Raw genomic sequence first — 22,679 nt, 5'->3', positions numbered from 1 at the left:
TGTGCTCTCCTCTTCTCTTCCACCCCACGGCACTTTCTCCTCTCTGCAGGTTAATGATGCCACTGACTCCCTCTGCTCCACCTTGAGCTCATGTCTGGATAGCCTGTGTCCACTATCCACCAGACCTGCTCGTTCAACCCAGTCACACCCTTGGCTGACTGACACCCTCCGGACAACGCGCACCGACCTCAGAGCAGCCGAGAGGAAATGGCACAAATCCAAAACAACTGAGGATCTTGCTAGCTACCAGACACTGCTGTCCTCCTTCTCCTCCAGCATCACTGCTGCCAAGAAGGCCTTCTTCAACGATAGGATCAACGGTGCCACAGACACACGTAAGTTATTCGCCACCTTCAAGTCTCTGCTTTACCCTCCACCACCTCCCCCAGCTACTAACCTCACTGCCGACTGCCTTGCCTCCTTTTTTACTAACAAAGTGGCAGCCATCAGCAGCCAATTCACTAAACAACTTACTCACAACCTGTCTTCTCCAGCCCTAGGCTCATCGTTCCCTGGTTTCACCCCCCTCGCTGAAAGTGAGGTATCTAAACTACTAACATGTAGCCGTCCCACTACCTGTCCGCTAGATCCGATCCCATCCAACCTCCTTCAAGCCATATCACCGACTATCACCCCGGCAATCACACATGTGATTAATTCTTCCCTAACTTCCGGCACTTTCCCTTCCGCTTTCAAAGCGGCTCGGGTCGCACCACTGCTCAAAAAACCCTCACTCGATCCCAATCAAGTAGGAAACTATCGGCCGGTCTCTCTCCTCCCATTCCTTTCCAAAACCTTAGAGAGGGCGGTCTCTAGACAGGTTACAGAGTACCTGTCAAGAAACAACCTTCTTGATACACTTCAATCTGGCTTCAAAAGTGGTCACTCCACTGAAACAGCCCTGTTGTCTGTGACAGAGGCCTTAAAAACTGCTAGAGCTGCTGCCAAATCCTCGGTCCTCATTCTGCTAGACTTATCAGCTGCTTTTGACACTGTCAATCATTGCATACTCCTGTCCATACTCTCAAGCATGGGCATAACGGGCAGTGCACTTTCCTGGTTCGAATCTTACCTTACTGGGCGCTCGTTCAGTGTGACATGGCGAGGCCAGCTGTCTGTGCCTCACAACCTCACCACAGGGGTGCCCCAAGGCTCGGTGCTAGGACCCCTCCTCTTTGCCATATACACCACCTCACTGGGCCCGACCATCCGCTCACATGGCTTTTCATATCACTGCTATGCGGATGATACTCAACTCTATCTGTCCTTCCCGCCAGACGACCCTACTATCTCGACGCGGATCTCGGATTGTCTCGCTGACATATCCACATGGATGAAGGATTATCATCTTCAACTAAATCTGGCGAAAACGGAACTGCTGGTCTTCCCGGCCAAACAAGGTATTTATCACAACATTGATATTAAAATCGACTCTCTATCTCTTGTTCCTACCAAGGCTGCAAGGAATCTTGGTGTCATTATTGATGACCAACTGACATTCTCGGACCATGTTGCCGCAGTCTCCCGGTCCTGCCGCTTCGCACTACTCAACATCCGAAAAGTCAGGCCGTACCTGACCCAATATGCCACTCAACTGCTGGTACAAACCTTGGTGATGTCCCGTCTCGACTACTGCAATGCCCTCTTAACAGGCTTGTGCGGTGAAGCCACTTCAGATGATACAGAATGCGGCGGCGCGACTGGTGTTCAACCAGCCAAAGAGGGCACATGTCACTCCGCTGCTCATCGAGCTCCACTGGTTACCTGTAGCCGCCCGCATCAAGTTCAAGTCTCTTATGCTGGCCTACAGAGTGATTGTTGGGAATGCTCCCGCCTACTTAAATGCTCTTGTAAGAGCACATGTTGCCCCCCGGATGCTGCGCTCGTCAAATGAGCGTCGCCTGGCTCTGCCGGCCATACAGCCACGGCAATCCAGGCTATTCTCATTTGTAGTTCCACGTTGGTGGAACGAGCTGCCAAAAATGACCAGAGCGGGGACCTCCCTCTCTGTCTTTAAGAAGCACCTGAAGACCCAGCTCTTCAGTGAGTACCTCCTGTCCTAATCTGCAATTACTTTGCACCACCTTGCAGTATTTATTGTTACACCAATGTTGTTGTTACACTAATCTCTGTCGCAATGTAGCTGAATGTTATTCTCCCTTGTAAGTCGCTTTGGATAAAAGCGTCTGCCAAATGACTAAATGTAAATGTAAATGTAAATGTAAAACTTGATGGAAACGTTTCAGGAAAAAGTGTTTTATGGGAGCACATCGTAGCAGAGACCTAGAGCTGCTGTCGGATTTGCTTATTGATCAAGATCAGTTTAAATACAAAGCACAAACATGTATGTGATACATATGTCCCACTGACCAACTTCAACAATTACAGTGGTAGCTCCCATTTCATTGACATTAAAAGTTGTTCATGGCAGACTACTATAAATACATTGTTTTCTACCTTTTACCTGGATAACTGCAAGACCTTGTTTAACTCAAAGTGTCTGCAGAGATCATAAACATATTGTGAGACAGCCTAAACAAGATCAACATGTTGTATTGTCATTTGTAATCAAGTAATAAGCGAAAATCACAAAGATTTATTAATCTCTTTCACAAAATTACTAATAAAAGTGTTTCCGATATTTCAGACATAAAACTTTTTTTTAATCAAACTGAGTTTAAATAGCTGTTGTTTTCAATATTCTTCCTCTCCGTATGACAACATAGACTAGTCTGGGACACTTCACCACGAAGTAGCAGGTAAAAAAACAGGCTCCACCCGCAGCACCATGAGGTGGAGTTCAACCGTATGTCTTGAACTGTGACAGATCTCTGTGAGTCAGTGTTCATTGGGAGGCAGGCTCCTCCGCTTTTGTTTGTATATTGTTTTGCATTGTAGTGTATGCTATTCAACTCTTCAGGGCCCTTCAGAAACATGTTAGCACTTTACTTGGAATTGGCTCTGACTCAATAAGCCTGGGACTCTCACTTGACTCGCCCTCACACTTGACTCAGACTGGATAAGCTCAGGACTGAGAATTTACTCTGACCCTATAAGCTTGAGACATGGACTAGATAAGCATGTAACTCCAGCTTGACTCTGTCTTGGCCTAGATATGCTTGGGGCTTTGACTCGATAACCTCTGACGTGACTCATATTGGTTAAGCTTCAGACTCAGACATTAATCGGACCCGATAAGGTTAGTACTTAGACTTGACTCTGACTCGATAATCTTGGGATTTGGACCTGACTTGGACATGGTAAGCTTTGGCCTCCAGCTTGACTCAGACTCCGACTAGATTTGTTCGGACTGGGACTCGTACTTGACTTGGCCCGGTTTTGTGCTTCTACGCTACACTACACTGTTAGTCCGCTCAGTACTCTCAGTGCATGTGTACCCTTTACGTACCAAGGCGGGACAGGAGCATCCCAGGTTGTCCGCAGGGTCAAGTGTCAGGAGAGGACAATGACCCGGGGGACTCCGCTCCACAGGGGAGGAGGGCAGGAAGTATGGCTGCCTCAGCAGGTGGTTCATACTACCGTGGGTGCCGTTGTTGTCACTGGGATGGATCTCCAGGACATCTGCACCCAAAACCAAGATGAGATATTTTATTATACTGTACTGTGATACACTGTGTTTGACTGTATTGTAGTGGACTTTGATATACTGTAGTATACTATATCATAGTGTAGACACTACTACTGCATTGTACTTTACTGACCACACATGAGGTTGTAGAGCTCGATGTTGGAGAATGGTTCAACTTCTGTTTTGTGGAGGAACTTGGGTCCGTAGCTGATGAACATGGCCTGACGGAATAAAACACCTCTGTGCTGCAATGCTATTGCAATACTACTGCAATAATACTATAATAATTATAACGTAAACATGTTAACTGAGTTGTGGAGGTTGTAGAATAAAGAATGAAGTAATAATAATAATAGAAACATTAAAATAGAGTGGAAAAAGTACAATAAAAGCACTTTTAAAGAATGAAAGGCAGAGAGGAAGAAAGCAGTAGAAAATAACACAGTAGACTAGAATCAAATAGAGTAAAACAGAAAAGAGTAGAACAGAACAAAGTAGAATAGAGTACAATAGAAAAGAACAGAGTAGAGTTGGAGATTGTGGTTTGGGGGTGGTGTGGATTTGGCAGCGACCCTTATCCTGGGTCTAGGTAATTGGGTAATTGTGGGGATGAGGGTTTTACCTGTTACTAGTTGATTACTGTAACGAGCAACAGGCGTACAGCCACCCTGATCCTCGGCCCATTTACCTGGACGCAGGACAAGTGTGGCAAGTGTAGAATGTACTACAATTAAATAGAATAGAGTGCTTGGCTCCTCACGTGCATGCTGGGAATGTCGTTGTCGTAGCCGTGCGCCCCACCTGAGCAGAAGGTGAGAGATCCTGGGGATCTATGACAACAGGCAGGACAATAATAATAGTTTTTTTTGTTTGTTATTTTTTAACCTGTGCCGTCAGCATGCTGAACATGCAACACATAGTATTTGTTCCATTGCATCTAGGACAGAGTTAGTCTGCAAGTGGAGTTCAACTTCTCCACCTACAATGAAACTCTTTATTCATTCTTTAATCATCAACAACTGCTGCAAAAACTCTGTCCTGTGACGACCTGTGGAATGACAAGAAATTTTTCTTGTGCTTTGGGCTCCTCCCATTAGTGATGGCCACAGCAGATCGTCTGCCCCCAATACCTTGTGTTCTGCGTATCTTCCTCCCTGACACCAACCGCCTGCATGTCCTCCCTCAGCACATCCATAAAGCTTCTCTTTGGCTTCCTCTTTTCCTCTTGCCTGGCAGCTCCACCCTCAGCCTCCTTCTCCCAATGTAACTCTCATCTCTCCTCCACACGTGTCCAAGATTCAAGATTCAAGATTCAAGATTTTTATTTGTCACATACATATACATACTTCCATACATATATGCAGTGAAATGTAATGCAACGCACCCGGTGATAGCACACAATAAGTCCTAGGAAAAAATAAAAAAATAAAATAAAATAAAAAGTAGAAAATTCCTTTCTAATAGACCGACTAACTGACTCCTAAAACGTAATACAGTAAGTGGAATACTTATAGAATAAGATAAAAAATATATAGAATAAAATACAATAAAAAATAAATTGAAATAAAATGGAATAGGTTGAAGGAATATGCCTATGTATATACAGATATGTGCATTTAAAGTGGCATGTGAATTAAAGTGGCATGTGAATGTGAATAGTGTGAGGTAGTGTTTGGGATAATACAGCACAGTATACAACAGTACGGCGCAGCAATACGGCATCACGAACAACCCTGAACAGTGATACAGTATGCGGTACAGTATGCTACATACAGTACAGTAGGTAGTGGAGCCTAGTGCATGGCTCAGTTAGGACCCCTGGTGAGGTCAGCATTGACAGTTCTAATGGCTTGAGGGAAGAAACTCCGTCTCAGTCTCTGTTCTCACTGCGTGACTGCGGAGGCGCTTGCCTGACCGCAGCAGCTGAAACAGTCCGTTGTTGGGGTGATGAGGATCCTTCATGATCCTACGGGCTCTGCTTCTACACCTCCTGGTGTATAACTCCTGCAAGGGGGGGAGGGTAGTTCCAGTGGTACGTTCAGCTGAACGCACCACCCTCTGCAGGGCCCACCTGTCCTGGGCAGTACAGTTCCCAAACCAGGCAGTGATGTTGCCTGTCAGGATGCTCTCCACTGCTCCAGAGTAGAAGGACTTGAGGATCCTCACCGAGACCCGGAATTTCCTCAGCTGCCTGAGGTGGTAGAGACGCTGCCTCGCCTTTCTCACCAGAGTGTCTGTGTGAACAGTCCATGTTAAGTCCTCTGTGATGTGGACTCCCAGATATCTGAAGCTGCTCACCCTATCGACAGAAGTCCCATTAATCCACAAGGGCGCGTGCGTCCTCGATTGTGATCCACGCCTAAAGTCCACAATCAGCTCCTTGGTTTTGCTGACGTTCAGGTGTAGGCTGTTGTCCTGGCACCAGAGTGACAGGTCAGCCACCTCCTCGCGGTAGGCCTTCTCATCGGTGATCAGGCCTACGACCACGGTGTCGTCAGCAAACTTGATGATGGTGTTGGAGCTGGACCTGGCCACACAGTCATGTGTGTACAGGGAGTACAGTAGGGGGCTGAGGACGCAACCCTGGGGGGATCCTGTATTCAGGGTGAGGGAGCTTGACATGTACTTCCCCACCTTGACCACCTGGGGGCGGCCTGTGAGGAAGTCCAGGATCCAGGTGCACAGCGGACCATTCAATCCTAGCTCCATCAGCTTGACAGCCAGTCTGGAGGGGACTATGGTGTTGAAAGCTGAACTATAGTCAATGAACAGCATTCTCACATAGGCCCCCTTCTGGCCATCCAGGTGCGTGAGCGTGGTGTGCAGTACCTGGGAGACCGCGTCATCCGTGGATCTGTTCTGCCGGTACGCAAACTGCAACGGGTCCAAGGTGCGGGGGAGGGAGGCGCAGATGTAATCCTTAATCAGCCTCTCGAAACACTTCATGACCACCGAGGTGAGGGCCACCATTGTGGTGAACACCGGAGCTAGCTGGTTAGCACAGGTCTTCAGTACTCGCCCAGATATGCCGTCTGGGCCCGCAGCTTTCCTGGTGTTCACCCGCATCAAAGCCCTCCTGACCTCGTGCACGGACACTGAGAGTGCGCGCTCATCCCCAGCGGTGTAGCTCCAATTAGCCGGCGAGCTAGCGGTGCTGCTGCCAGACTCGAACCGCGCATAAAAGGAGTTCAGTTGGTTGGCCAGGGAGGCGTCCACACTCGTGGCTGGGGAGGAGCTGCTCTTGTAGTTTGTTATTGTTCGCAGCCCCTCCCACAAGCGTCTGGTGTCCCCCCGCTCCATCTGCAGCTCCACGGTGTCTCTGTACGTCCGTTTAGCGTCCCTCACCGCCCTCCGCAGATTGTACGACGCCGCTTTGTAATTGTCCATGTTACCAGATACAAGTCCGTCGTTGTAAGCGGCCGTGCGCGCATTCAGAGCGCAGCGGATGGATTTATCAACCCATGGTTTCTGGTTTGGAAATATCCGAACTTTCACCGTGGGAACGATTTCATCCGCGAGCGTAGCCACGAAACTTACTACAGCCTCCGTAAACTCGCTGACGTCACTTGAACTTGCTTGGAACATGTCCCAGTCTACGTCAGTCAGAGCGTCCTGAAGCACAGCCTCTGATTGGTCCGTCCACCGCTTCACTTCCCTCGTCATCACCAGATCCCGCGCGATCAGAGGCCTGTAAACAGGAAGCAGCGAGATCGCGGCGTGATCTGATTTCCCGAAAGCAGGAAGCGACACGGGCTTGTATCTCAATCTGGCATCTCTCACTTTTCCACCAAACTGTCCAACCTGAGCTGTCCCTCTAATGTCCTCATTCTTAATCCTGTCCATCCTTGTCACTCCCAATGAAAACCTCAACATCCTCAACTCTGCCACCTCCAGTTCATCCACCTGCCTTTTTGTCGGTGCCACCGCCTCTAAACCGTACAACATGGCTGCTCTCACTACCGTCCTGTACACCTTCCCCTTCACTTTTTCTGGAACCCTTCTGTCACACATCACTCCGGACACTCTTCTCCACCCACTCCACCCTGCCTTGGCTCTCTTCTTCACCTCTTTCCCGCACTCTCTGCTGCTTTGTATGGTCGACCCCAAATACTTGAACTCATCCGCCTTCTCCACCTCCACTCCTTGCATTCTTAGCTTTTCTCCGCCCTCCCTCCCATTCAGGGACATGTATTGTGTCTTACTCCTGCTGACTTTCATTCCTCTTCTCTCTAATGCTGCCTCCACTTCTCCAGGCTCTCCTCCACCTGCTCCCTACTCTCGCTACAGATCACAATGTCATCCGTGAACATCATAGTCCACGGAGACTCCTGCCTGATTTCATCTGTTTACCTGTCCATCACCACTGCAAACAAAAAAGGGCTCAGAGCTGATCCTTGATGCAATCCCACCTGCACTTAGGATGCCGGCCTTCGTCACGCCTACTGCACACCTTACTACTGTCTGACCGCCCTCATACATATCCTGTACCACTCTTCTGTACTCCTCTGCCACCCCCGACTTCCTCATGCAATACCACAATTCCTATCTCGGCACCCTATCGTATGCTTTCTCTAAATCCACAAAGACGCAGTGCAACTCCCTCTGGACTTCCCTGTACTTTTCCATCAGCGTTCTTAAAGCAAACAGCGCATCTGTAGTACTCTTTCCTGGCATGAAACCACACTGTTGCTCGCTGATCCCCACCGCTCCTCTTTACCTAGCCTCCACTACCCTTTCCCATAGCTTCATGCTGTGGCTTATGAACTTTATTCACCTGTAGTTACTACAGCTCTGTACAGCTCCCTTATTCTTGAAGATGGGTACAAGTACACTTCTTCTTCACTCTTCTGGCATCCTCTCCTTTCCAGGATGGTGTTAAACAGTCTTGTTAGGAACACCACCGCCATCTCACCTCAACATTTCCATGCTTCCCCAGGTTTGTCATCTGGGCCAAATTTCCACTCTTCATCTTCTTTAATGCTGTTCTCACCTCATCCTTGCTCATTTGCTGCACTTCTTGATCCACTATCCCCACATCATCCACTCTTCTTTCCCTCTCATTTTCTTCATTCATCAACTCCTCAAAGTACTCCTTCCACTTTCTCAACACACTCTCCTCACTAGTCAGCACATCCCCGTCATTATCCTTCATCACCCTAACCTGCTGTACATCCTTCCCAGCTTGGTCCCTTTGTCTTACTTACTGTACAACCTCTCATACAATTTGTCGTATGCCCTTTCCTTTGCCTTTGCCACTTCTCTCTTCGCCTTGCGCCGCATCAGCTTGTACTCCTGTCTACTTTCTTCATCTTTCTGACTTTCCCATTTCTTCTTCGTCAACCTCTTCTGCTCTGTGCTCTCCTGTACTTCCTCATTCCACCACCAAGAGTCCTTGTCTTCCTTCCTCTTCCCGCATGATACACCGAGTACCTTCTTGGCCGTCTCCCTCACCTCTTCTGCAGTTGTTTCCCAGTCATCTGGTAACCGTTCATTTCCACCTATTGTCTGACTTACCTCTTCCCTAAATTCCATGCAACACTCCTCCTTTTTCAACTTCCACCATTTTATGTTTGGCTCTTCTTTCACTCTCTTCCTCTTCTTGGCCTCCAGAGACATCCTACAGACCACCATCCAATGCTGCCTAGCAACACACTCTCCTCCCACCACTTTGCAGTCACTTCACAACAGCCAATTCCATCCTATTGGTGAAATCCACCACCATCTGTCCTTCCACATTCCTCTCCTTGACACCATACCTACCCATCATCTTCTTGTCACCCATGTCTCTGATCCCTTTGCCAACATGCCCATTGAGATCTACTCCAATGACCACTCTCTCTCCACCACTACATCCAACTCACTAAAGAATTCTTCTTTCTCTTCCATCTCACACCCAACTTGTGGAGCATACCCACTGACCACATTCATTATCACCCCATCAATTTCCAGCTTCATGCTCATCACTCTGTCCGACACTCTCGTCACCTCCAAAACACTCTTGACATGTTCTTCCTCCAAGACCATCCCTACCCCATTTTTCCTGCCATCCACTCCATGGTAGAACAGTTTGTACCTGGCTGTGATACTCCTGGCCTTACTCCCCTTGCACCTGGTCTCTTGTACACATAGTACATCTACCTTCCTTCTCTCCATCATGTCAGCCAGCTCTCTCTCTTTATCCTTCATAGTGTCAACGTTCAAAGTTCCTACTCTCAATTCTACTCTCCTACCCTCCTTCCTCTCCTGCTGTCTCCTGACACGCCTTCCCCCTCTTCTTCTTCTTCGGCCGAAAGTAACACAGTTTCCACTGGCATCCTGTTGGCTAACGGCACCAGTGGCGGTCGTTGTTAACCCGGGCCTCGACCGATCCGGTGTGAAAATCAGATTTGTTGTCCGTATGCTTTATTTGGCATGGTTTTTATGCCAGATGCCCTTCCTGACGCGACCCTCTCTATTCATCCGAGCTTGGGACCGGAACTGATGATAAACTGGCTTGTGCACCCCCAGTGGCTAGATTAAGGTTAAGTAAGGTAATTTCAAGGATGACAAGAACACAGCTTTTTATTATGGAGAACCACCACCAACCCCCTCTTTGGAGAACTATTTATCATGTTTGGGTCTATAAACAACTAATCACTACTCCAAGAGGGAGAGAATCACCACGGGACATTTAAACATAGAACCAAACAAGAACATGTACACGGAAAATCATAAACACAGATACAAACAACAATATGTACATGGAAAAAACATGAACATAAAACAAACGCCTGCCCCACAAGCGAGCTGGCGAGACCCCCCCATGCCCTGCGCAAGAGTGAGTCCCGCCCTGCCACAGACAATCAGACCCCGCACCGGGCCACGAGGCCCGAGCACCCATCCACATAGCCAAGTGTGCTCAGCGCTCAGTCGCCATCCCCCTGCCAGATATATGGACCCTCCGCCATCCCCGCACCTAGGGCACCTGGCGCAGAGAAGCTGCGCAGCAGGAGCTGACAGCCACCCCCCACACCCCAACACACACCCACAACAGCAAGCTGCCCCCCAGGGGCCCTGGATGGCTCCCAGCGGCGCTCTCCGCAGCCCTGCCAGGTCACAGCTCACCATAAGCCACCAGCCGCAAGCCACCAGGACTCGAGCCCAGCGGACAGGGGTCCCACCAGGCTTCCCCCTGTCCACTCACACCCCCACACCAACCACCAGCGACCCACTAGCGACCCACCAGTGAGCCGCCACCACGGAAAACCCCAGTGCTCAATGTGTGCTGTTGGCAATTGCAGTTAAAATTCCAGGGTGTGGGGGTAAGAGTCCTCCAAGCAAGTCGAACCCAAATCACCACTCCTGCCTCAGACCGGGGTCTGGTGAAGTGTTGTTCGGAGGAAGATTTGTGTGCCAGTGTATGTGTTCTTGGCTAATACGAGTGGAATTAAAACTTCACAACTGTTCACAAAGGACAACAACAACTGTTAACAACCTGTGTGTGCGGCCAGTGATGGCGACACCTAGTGGACAAAAACACTAAATAATTTAGTAAAGTAACATTTTAAATATGAGTTATTTCTAACTGCACAAGGAGTCAGCTCACAACACAACATTTCAAATATATTAATTCATTTTTTCTTTGCATATTTTGCTCAGAAACAAACATAAGAGACATATTGAGGACATATTAAGGAGACTGTTGTGCACTACTGCCTCACAGCAAGAAGGTCCTGGGTTCGATTCCCGCATGGGGCACTGTTGGCACCATGCTCCGGCGGGTTTTCTCCCGATGAGCATCCTTTTGTGTGGAGTTTGCATGTTCTCCCTGTGCTCACATGGGATCCATGTAACATCAGTAAGTACCCCCCACCAAAAACATGCACAACATTGTCGTCTGACCAGCAGTGGGCATTTGCACCTGGTCCCCAGGCGCATCGTTGAATGCCGCCCACAGATCCTGGCTGCCCCCCAGAGGAAGGACAAGCCAGGATGGGTTAAATGCAGAGACCTAATTTCAACAGCCAACATTTGAAGCGTGTGTGTCTGTTGCCATCACTGCATATGTGTGTGTGCCGTGTGACAGATAAAGATTCTATTTATCCATGTCCATACCTCTCGAAAAGCCATTTTGGAGTGACCAGGACGTTGACGTCTTCAATGCGGAGGCTGTTTGCAAAGTGCAAACGCTTGGGCAGGTGAGGCTTCAGGTAGGGACGAATCTTCTGATCCAACTTCTTACACTGGGAGAACCAATATTCAGATCAATACATAAGCCAATATATCCATATAACATCATCTCATATCGTGATACGAAGCAAGATATCGTCTGAGATTGTGGTGAGATGTCGACAGTGAAGTAAACACAGACTGAACATAACATTCATAGACTGCTGTATATGCTCTAGTCAGTGGTCAGGATATCCACAAACTTTTATTATATCTTGAGTCATCCCTCAAAATATTGTCAAACTATCAATATCACTTCAGGGATTACAAATTCAGTCAATTAATAAATTGCTGAAATACTTTAAGAGCTAAACAGTCCGTTTTTACATATACTACAAGATACTTACAGTCATGTTGGCGACGAGTCCAGCAGAGTCCACTGCCAGGACAAAGAGACGTTATCAGACTCCAGGCTCCTCCAGGAAGTACAAGTCCAAACATCTCCCCTTTGAATAAATTCCTTCAAAGCAGAGTGCTGTTTGGATTTCTATTTGACTTTTAATCGGTTTAGAAAAGCCTCGATAGCAGCGTCTATCTTGTCGGTCGTCAAATTGAATCTGTCGATTAAATTCTATTCGATATTCTCTCTGTCTATCTACATTTAGCAGAGGCTTTTATCCAAAGCGACTTACAATTATTCAAACAGCTACGGACGCAGCCATCAGGAGCAATGTGTCTTGCTCAAGGACACTACAGCATGCTAGCAGGAGGAGCCTGGGATCGAACCAGCAACCTTTAGATTACCAGACGACCAGCTCTACCTCCTGAGCTACCATCCCCACAAATCTATCTGTCTGTCTGTTGTCTGTCTGTCTGTCTGTCTATCTATCTATCCGTCCATCTATCTGTCTATCTATCCGTCTATCTATCCTTCTCTCTCTGTCTATCTGTCTATCTATCTATCTATCCGTCTATCTATCTATCTATCTATCTATCTATCTATCTATCTATCTATCTATCTATCTATCTATCTATCTATCTATCTATCTATCTATCTATCTATCTATCTATCTATCTATCTATCTATCTATCTGTCTATCCACCATGCATCCACTTACAGTGAGTTCCCTTGTTCTTGGCTCTGATTCGTCCAAATGGTCCCTCCACGACCCAGAGCTCTGAGATTCTGCCGACCAGGTTCTGCAGGACTTCCTTCCTCTCGCAGGAGGTGTCCTCCATGCCTGCCGGGGTCAAAGGTCAGCCAGGGAATAGAACCCCCAACCCTGCAGTATTTGTGCTATGCTCTAGGGAATACAACCCCCCCACCCTGGGAGTGTTAGTGCCTTGCTCTAGGGAATAGAACCCCTCACTCTGGGAGTGTTAGTGCCTTGCTCTAGGGAAGGGCGGAGTTACCGTGGTCTGCCACGATGATGATATTGACGCAGCGGTGGAGCTGGATCTGCTTGAGGCCGTTCATCAGCTGAGCGATGATGTTGTCGACCCCCTGGAGGGCTTCGATCACCTGGGGGGGGTGACAGGAAGTCACAATGTGCAGGACATGTGCACCCCAAAGTATAGACACACACACATCTCGGACTCAACCCTCAAAACTGGGGCAGAAGCATTTCAGAGCCCAAATCACTCCCAGGCATTCCTTTGACAATGGTCAGACCACATGAATGGAGTGCCCTCTCTCATGAGAGGGATTAGAGGTTCTGCAGTTGATTGTGGAGAGTGGGCCGGGTGGAACAAGCCAGGAGCAGATTGAGCAGGTCATGACAGGGCTCCTCTCCTGAGTGAGTGCGGGGATGGGGGTTTTAACCTGTTGCTCGTTAGACCAACCAACGAGCAACAGGTATGCAGGTACCCAATCACCTAGAGGTCAGGTCCCGTGTGGGTGCTCAAACCACCCTCCCCACACCGCACCACAAACCCCCGACACATAACTGAGGCGGAAGCATACCATATGCTGCAGCCAGTAGGGAGGTTTGTGCTAGGGCCACCCGTTGACCCGCTGGTGGCTCCAGGGCATCTTCGGACGGCCCCTCTGTGTCCCGTCAGCGTTCACGAGTCGCTGAAATGTTGCAGGTTGGTTTGAGAGACCAAACGGCACGACCTTGAATTGGTTCTGGCCTTTGTGTAAAATGAACGCTATACTGCTTCTGCAATCACCACTGCTGACTCCCATGGTCCTCCAGCCGTCATCTTTCAGCATTTCTCCAATTTGTTCCTCTATTATTTTTCCCTTTCCTGGAGAGTCATGATAGGAGGCGGACAAACTGTTCTTGCAGCGGCAGTATCAATACTGTGCCCCACAGAAGCTGTCTGTCCCAGCTTACCCGGAAACAGATGAAAGAAGTTGCTCAGCTCCAGTGCCAGTTCAGCCTTTTCGCTCTCAGACATGGCAGTATCTTGAACGTTGCTGTGAAACTCTGGTGATCAAGGGCCAGGGATGCATTTTCCCTTAACCACATTTCACTACATTTCACTGCATATATGTATGGAAGTATGTATATGTATGTGACAAATAAAAATCTTGAATCTTGAATCCTAGCCGACACTGGAGGAATGTGTAAGTCAGCAGGAATCATAAAATCTGTGGTGAGCAGAATCGAGCAGGAAAGATCAGGGATCACTGCAAAACCGTGTATAAACGACTTCCCCAGCAGTTGAATAGGAAGCCAAACAAGACCTGTTGGGGTGCAACTTGTCCAGTCTGCAAGTTCAAGATCGATAAAGAATTTTGCAAGGGTGGAAGGACGAACTGCTGACATGGAGGCGCCTGTGTCAGATTAAGCTTTTTTACACTCGCCTGCAGGTAACTGGCTTTTTGACAGCGGGCGCAACGGCAGGAAGTTGTTGCCTTTGCTGGCCCAGTCGTGTTGGCTTGGATCATTTCACTGATAACTACATGGGCGGGCCCTTGAATCACCTCTCACGTCCCTCCCATTCGCCCATTATCCCTAATCACATCATCATGTTGAGACTGTAGCCAGCCAGACCATTCTAAGACGTCAGCCCTGACCTCGAATGTCCAATCCATCGTGCATCGTCCGAGGCTTTATCCCCGAATGATTCAGTGCCGATGGCAGCGTTCAACGTGATGACTGGATGCAGTCTGTGTTCATATACAAGTGTGCTTGAGGCCTCTCTGATGTCCAGATGTCCTGGCTGATAATCAGAAAATGCCACGGCGCCGTATCTGAGACCGAGTTCAGAGACCTGACGAGCCTCTCCCCATCTTTGTCACTCACTTGGTGGGTGCCCTTTATGGTCAAGCCGTGACATCACATCTCAGACCTCCAGGTAAGAGCTCATTGGCTGCATTCTGCTTTATATCAGACCCATGTGATATATTTTCAGAACTGCGGAGGAAGGCAGCAAGATAGGGTGAGGGGAGGGGATACTTCTGGCCCTAATGTTGCAGACAGTGCCACAGGAATCAGGAAGAGTTATAATCTCTAATAACTCCCATGATCTCAAAGATCATGGGAGTTATTAGAGTTATTAGTTATTCGTTCATTCATTCAGACACCCACCCTTTCACGCATTTGTTCATTACTCCTTTTTCCTTCCATTCTTCTATCATCCAATAATCCCTCCCATCATCCCTCCCTCACTCCCTCCATTCATCCCTCCATCAGTTGATATCTTACCCCTCCGCTGACGGTTCCAAACTTGTGTCCAGATTTATCTGGTTCCTCCAGGTACAGTGTGTAAAAGTCTGGCCTGCACACACACACACACACACACACACACACACACACACACACACACACACACACACACACACACACAGTGTCATTGTTCGTCTGTGAAGGAGATTTCCTCTTTTACCAGTATGATACCAGTAAGATGAGATACAGTAACGTAACATGTTCCTTTATTGATCTCACAGGGGGGGAAATTTGCAGTATTACAGCAGCGAAGGGAACAGCACAACAGCAAGGAGCATTAGTAAATTAGTAATTAAAAATCAAAAATATTATAAATAAGTTAACAGACAATGCACAGTTTAATATACATTATAGAGTGATATTGCACATGAGTATTCACTTGGTTGCAATATCGCTGCTGTCAGTTTTGGTGCGTGTGGTCTCCTGGGTGCCGCGTTGAAGTGAAGTCTGAAGTCGGCGCGATGGAAGGACGCACGGTTTCTCCCCCTGGGATACAGCAGGCGAAGCAGCCTGTCGCAGAAGCCGCCGCTCAGTGCTGTTAGAGCGTGCCGCATGGGGCGGGGCACGTTCTCCCCCAGGGGCGATAGCTCAGCCATTACTCTCCTTTCTCCCACGACCACCACACCACTGGGCGGAGGGGGCAACCCAGGACAGGCCTGGCACTCCTAAGCGGTCTGTTTAGCCTTCTTCCTGTCAGCGCTGCAAGTGCTGCCCCAGCAGAGCCTCCACAACAGATGGAGTCCCATCTGTCCTTTGTATTGTCAGTCCAGTCCAGTTTATTATCCAGGTGAACACTCGGGTACTTGTGAGATTTCACCATCTCAATGCCCGTTTCCCTGGATGTTCACGGCACAGGAGGAGAGAGTTTGCACCGGCAGAATTCCACCACCAGCTCTTTGTTTTTTTTCGGCGGTTGCACTGGCACCAGTTCACAAAGCTCCGGGTCAAATCTCTCGACTCCCCGTCGCCCCCATCTGTGATGAGGCAGACGATTGCGGAGTCATCAGAGAACCTTTGCAGGTGGAAATTTGCCGAGTTGTGCTAAAAGTCTACATTGTAGAGCAGGGGTGGGCAAACCTTTTGGCTCGAGGAAACATTTAGTTTTAAAGACTGACATGACACCAGCTGAAGTGACTTGTCGAACTTTTCGAAATCAGAGAATTGAGGGCAGAGTTCTCCGTGCAGGTCGTCCAGCAATTGACTGTATTTGCTGGCATGTTGGAGGGCTTCTTTCAGCGGCGCCGGCAGGGGGGAAATGCGAAAATGAATTGTTTATGATTTGTTTAGAGAACAAAGTCAATTTGACCTTGAAGGCTTTCACCTTTGAATGCATGTCATATACAAACTGATCTTTCCCTCATAGCTTGACGTCCAGCTCATGCATGTGCCAGTACGTCCACAGCCAACGCCAAACCTCAAAGCCAGTGTGCATCTGTATCTTGTCCTAACCTGACGGTCTCCTCTCCTCGCTCAAGTCTTTCCGTCCTCCTTCGTGCAGTTTGGTTCTCCGCCCCTGGATCCCTCCTTCCCAGTCCTCACCGGTCCGGTCCTGTCTTGCGCCACCCGGTCCAACGATCCCGCCGGCCCGGACCCGTTCCAACCCGATCGGACCCCTCCTGTTGTCTCCACGGCGTCTCAGAATAAACCTCCTTCATTTACCCCTGTCTGCCCACCGTCTGTGTCGTGCATTTGAGTCCCTCCTAGGCTTGATCGCAACGGTACCATCCAGCCAAAAAACATGGACTCAGCTGTCACAGAGGCGTTCCGCCGTACGCTCTGGGACCAAGGCGCGCTCTTAGGGCAGCATGAACATCTCGGCAGCCGTGAGTAGCCTCCAGGTCCAGCCGGCCTCACCGGCTGCACCGGCTCCACCGGTTCCCAGTTCGCCCCCCACCTTGGCTCCCAGCACCCCCTTCGTCCTCCGTGGGCCCGACATCCCGGCCCAGGCGGCCCACAACGGCGACTTCGGGACCGGCCGTGCATTCCTGGTCCGGTGTGCATTGGTTTTTAAACAACAGCCGTCGTCCTACTCCTCCGACGGCTCCCGCATCGCCTACCCGGGTGCGTTGCATTACATTTCACTGCATATATGTATGAAAGTATATATGTGACAAATAAAAATCTTGAATCTTGAATCTACCCCATCGCCTCCCTGAGAGGGCCAGCTCTCGCCTGGGCCTCCACGGTGTGGGATTGCCAAGGTCTACGAGGTTTTGCTGCTGAGCGGGTGAGATCCCTGGCCACCTCAGCGTTAGAAAAGGAGGGAATCTACGTCACTATCACGACGTAGATTCCCATTCTATCTTCCTGTCAGGAAGATAGAATGGCCTCATGCTAACGACTAACAGCTTGATGTCCTCACTGCGGAGTTGCTCTTTCATAGGGGTGTCCCCGGAGTTAAACCAACACCATCTTTAATAAATACCGCCAGCCCCCCTGCCTCGCTCTTATCGCTCCGCTGCAGAATCTGGAAACTGTCAGCCCCGGGAGCGGGTCCGCCTCAGGAAGCTATCTCACATTGGCCGCGATGGATCGAGGGGGAGGACGGATTTATTGCGTCTCCTGCGGGCGCGGCGCTGCGCCGGGCCTCTCTGCGGGGATCCCCGCCCTGCTACGTGGCGCTGGCGGCTGATCCCTGGCGTGGAGGACACGGCCGTGGCCGCAGGCGAGATCCCCCTGACGCGGTTGTATATGGTGCAACGAGCCAGTAGAGAGACCAGAGCAAACTCTACCACTTTAGTTTCCATAGTGCACGGATAAGTTAAAAGTAATTAAAAAAAAAATACTAGAAAAAAAAAATTATCCCAGTATGATAGCAGTATGATAGCAGTATGATAGCAGTATGATAGCAGTATGATAGCAGTATGATAGCAGTATGATACCAGTATGAAACCAGAATTATCCCAGTATGACACTGTAACAATGCGTCTGAACCCATGTGGTCACATAAACATACATGCACACGCACAATGAAGAACACAACCTCATGCAGCTTCCAGTCGCACACTTTTATTTATTTTATTTCACAAAGCTTTCAGGTGGTGTCCTCCCTTGGCTTCCTGCCAGAAAGCTTGCCCCATGCTCAAAGCCTTATCTGCTCCTGACCAATGACTTCCTGCCCCTGTGAGTTCAAGCTGCTGTACACTCTCTGTACCTGTCACGTCCAACTGACCACGTCTTCTCTGACTCCCTGAAAATAAACGCTTGGACTCAGAGAGCTGCTCCTGGACACGTCTCTGACCCCACCCTTGTACAAGTACAAGCAACATCCGTCTGCCTCCTTATTTAACACCACCCACTGACAAGCTGCACATTAAAGCCGTCTTTTCATTTCTGAAACAACACCTGTATGATACCAGTATGACACCAGTATGACACCTGTATGATACCAGTATGACACCAGTATGCTCCCAGTATGATCCCAGTAAGATACTAGTAGGATCCCAGTATGACAACCAGTATGACACCAGTATGAAACCAGTATGACACCTGTATGATACCAGAATGACACAAGTATGATCCCAGTATGACACTAGTATAATCCCAGTATGATCCCAGTAAGATACTAGTAGGATCCCAGTATGACACCAGTATGACAGCAGTATGATCCCAGTATGACACGAGTAGGATCCCAGTATGACACCAGTATGATCCCAGTATGATCCCAGTATGATACCAGTATGATACCAGTATGATACCAGTATGAAACCGGTATGATCACAGTTTGACACCAGTATGCTCCCAGTATGATCCCAGTAAGATACTAGTAGGATCCCAGTATGACACCAGTATGATCCCAGTATGATCCCAGTATGACATGAGTAGGATCCCAGTATGACACCAGTATGATTCCAGTATGATCCCAGTATGATACCAGTATGATACCAGTATGAAACCAGTATGATCACAGTTTGACACCAGTATGATACCAGTATGATCCCAGTAATACCAGTATGATATCAGTATGAAACCAGTATGATCACAGTATGACACCAGTATGATCCCAGTATGATACCAGTATGATACCAGTATGAAACCAGTATGATCACAGTATGATACCAGTATGATCCCAGTATGACCCCAGTATGATACCAGTATGATACCAGTATGAAACCAGTATGATCACAGTTTGACACCAGTATGATACCAGTATGATCCCAGTATGATCCCAGTTTGACACCAGTGTGATCCCAGTATGATCCCAGTATGATCACAGTTTGACACCAGTATGATCCCAGTATGATCCCAGTTTGACACCAGTGTGATCCCAGTATGATCCCAGTACGTACCGCTTCTCGTCTGGAAACTGCAGCCACTTCAGGATGTTGAAAACTCGCTCCTCGAACGGAACTTTTCTGGAAAGGAAAACAAAGGGAAAAAAAAGTTTTTTCCCTCGAAATATCTTCAGTTTTTCAATCACCTTGACGACCGTTGCCAAGGTGCAGCTCCCCTCGAGCTGCGTTCCACTGTATCGTACTGTGAAGATTAGATGAAGTGGGCGATGTCGACAAAGTCTAAATGTCATGATGTCTTTGGACCAAGACCTCGATACTGATCATCTGGGGATGACTGTCGATGCTCTCCTGTCGTGACTTTGGTTTGAGGAGTGGGGGGGGTGGGTGCACGGCGGAACAGGTGGGGTAAGAGAGTGACGGAGAACGTGTCCCCATCACGCACGGTGCTTGTTTGGTGACATAGTGAAACGGAGTAAAATAAAATGACCTACTTCTAAAATAAAAAGCACTGTGTTTTGGCGCACCGGTCACGGGCGCCACAAGGCTGGCGCTGTGCGAACAGTCGGTACTAAATAATCGCAGCTCTGCGTCGGTACCATCAGGATGGTACCGACGCAGAGCTGCGATTATTTAAAATGATACAGTTATGTTTACAATGACATGTCCAGAGGAACGACTGTATGTTCTTCCCAGGACGAGGGGGTCGAGAACCCCTGTCCCACCAGTCATTTCCGTCAGCGCACACAAGAAATACCTGAGGACCACTCTAGTACATCCAGATTACAGTCTCTGAAGTTCAGCACCAGAACCAGTATCCTGGACGATATCTAGCATCATATCGTGAAATCAACATAATAACAATATCTAGTCTCATATCGTCATATCAATATAATAACAATATCTAGTCTCATATTGTGATATCAATATAATAACAATATCTAGTATCAAATCGCGATATCAACATAATAACAATATCTAGTCTCATATTGTGATATCAACATAATAACAATATCTAGTATCATATCGCAATATCAACATAATAACAATATCTAGTCTCATATCGCGATATCAACATAATTACAATATCTAGTCCATTATCGCGATATCAACATAATAACAATATCTAGTCTCATATCGCAATATCAATATAATAAATTTAACTCGTCTCATATCGCGATATAATATAATAACAATATCTAGTCTCATATCGGGATATCAGCATAATAACGACATCTAGTCTCATATTGTGATATCAATAAAATAACGATATCTAGTCTCATATTGTGATATCAACATAATAACAATATCTAGTCTCATATCGCAATATCAACATAATAACAATATCTAGTCTCATATCGCGATATCAACATAATAACAACATCTAGTCTCATATCATGATATCAATAAAATAACAATATCTAGTTTCATATTGTGATATCAACATAATAACGATATCTAGTATCATATTGCGATATCAAAATAATAACAATATCTAGTCTCATATTGTGATATCAATGTAATAACAATATCTAGTATCATATCGCGATATCAACATAATAACAATATCTAGCATCATATCGTGAAATCAACATAATAACAATATCTAGTCTCATATCGTCATATCAATATAATAACAATATCTAGTCTCACATTGTGATATCAATATAATAACAATATCTAGTATCAAATCGCGATATCAACATAATAACAATATCTAGTCTCATATTGTGATATCAACATAATAACAATATCTAGTATCATATCGCAATATCAACATAATAACAATATCTAGTCTCATATCGCGATATCAACATAATAACAATATCTAGTCCATTATCGCGATATCAACATAATAACAATATCTAGTCTCATATCGCAATATCAATATAATAACTATAACTCGTCTCATATCGCGATATAATATAATAACAATATCTAGTCTCATATCAGGATATCAACATAATAACGACATCTAGTCTCATATTGTGATATCAATAAAATAACGATATCTAGTCTCATATTGTGATATCAACATAATAACAATATCTAGTCTCATATCGCAATATCAACATAATAACAATATCTAGTCTCATATCGCGATATCAACATAATAACAACATCTAGTCTCATATGGTGATATCAATAAAATAACAATATCTAGTTTCATATTGTGATATCAACATAATAACAATATCTAGTATCATATTGCGATATCAAAATAATAACAATATCTAGTCTCATATTGTGATATCAATGTAATAACAATATCTAGTATCATATCGCGATATCAACATAATAACAATATCTAGTATCATATTGTGATATCAACATTATAACAATATCTAGTCTCATATCGCAATATCAATATAATAACAATATCTAGTCTCATATCGGGATATAATATAATAACAATATCTAGTCTCATATCGGGATATCAACATAACGATATCTAGTCTCATATTGTGATATCAACATAATAACAATATCTAGTATCATATTGCGATATCAACATAATAACAATATCTAGTATCATATTGCGATATCAACATAATAACAATATCTAGTCTCATATCGCGATATAATATAATAACAATATCTAGTTTCATATTGTGATATCAACATAATAACAATATCTAGTCTCATATCTGGATATCAACATAATAACAATATCTAGTCTCATATTGTGATATCAATAAAATAACAATATCTAGTTTCATATTGTGATATCAACATAATAACAATATCTAGTTTCATATTGTGATATCAACATAATAACAATATCTAGTCTCATATCGCGATATAATATAATAACAATATCTAGTCTCATATCGCGATATAATATAATAACAATATCTAGTTTCATATTGTGATATCAACATAATAACAATATCTAGTCTCATATCCGGATATCAACATAATAACAATATCTTGTCTCATATCGCAATATCAACATAATAACAATATCTAGTATCATATCGCGATATCAACATATTAACAATATCTAGTATCATATTGTGATATGAACATAAT

The 22,679-nt window shown here is 46.5% G+C and overlaps 1 protein-coding gene across 1 annotated transcript in view; it reads right to left on the bottom strand.

Moving 5' to 3' along the window:
* Positions 1-22,679, bottom strand: part of LOC307242090 (venom phosphodiesterase 1) — a gene marked incomplete at both ends in the record, with an annotated part of 56,401 nt that overhangs the window by 11,597 nt on the left and 22,125 nt on the right. The window contains 9 exons of the mRNA XM_080016425.1: positions 3,410-3,582; positions 3,723-3,810; positions 4,350-4,419; positions 11,684-11,811; positions 12,145-12,176; positions 12,856-12,978; positions 13,151-13,259; positions 15,394-15,466; positions 19,704-19,769. Coding sequence (XP_079872551.1) covers positions 3,410-3,582; positions 3,723-3,810; positions 4,350-4,419; positions 11,684-11,811; positions 12,145-12,176; positions 12,856-12,978; positions 13,151-13,259; positions 15,394-15,466; positions 19,704-19,769 — 862 coding nt within the window. The remainder of the gene's footprint in view (positions 1-3,409; positions 3,583-3,722; positions 3,811-4,349; positions 4,420-11,683; positions 11,812-12,144; positions 12,177-12,855; positions 12,979-13,150; positions 13,260-15,393; positions 15,467-19,703; positions 19,770-22,679) is intronic.

This window comes from Zeus faber, assembly GCF_960531495.2.
Source record: "Zeus faber genome assembly, chromosome: 1".
Classification (NCBI taxonomy): domain Eukaryota; kingdom Metazoa; phylum Chordata; class Actinopteri; order Zeiformes; family Zeidae; genus Zeus; species Zeus faber.
Note: the sequence above shows the minus strand (reverse complement) of the source record. Positions and strands in the feature narration are given on the sequence as shown.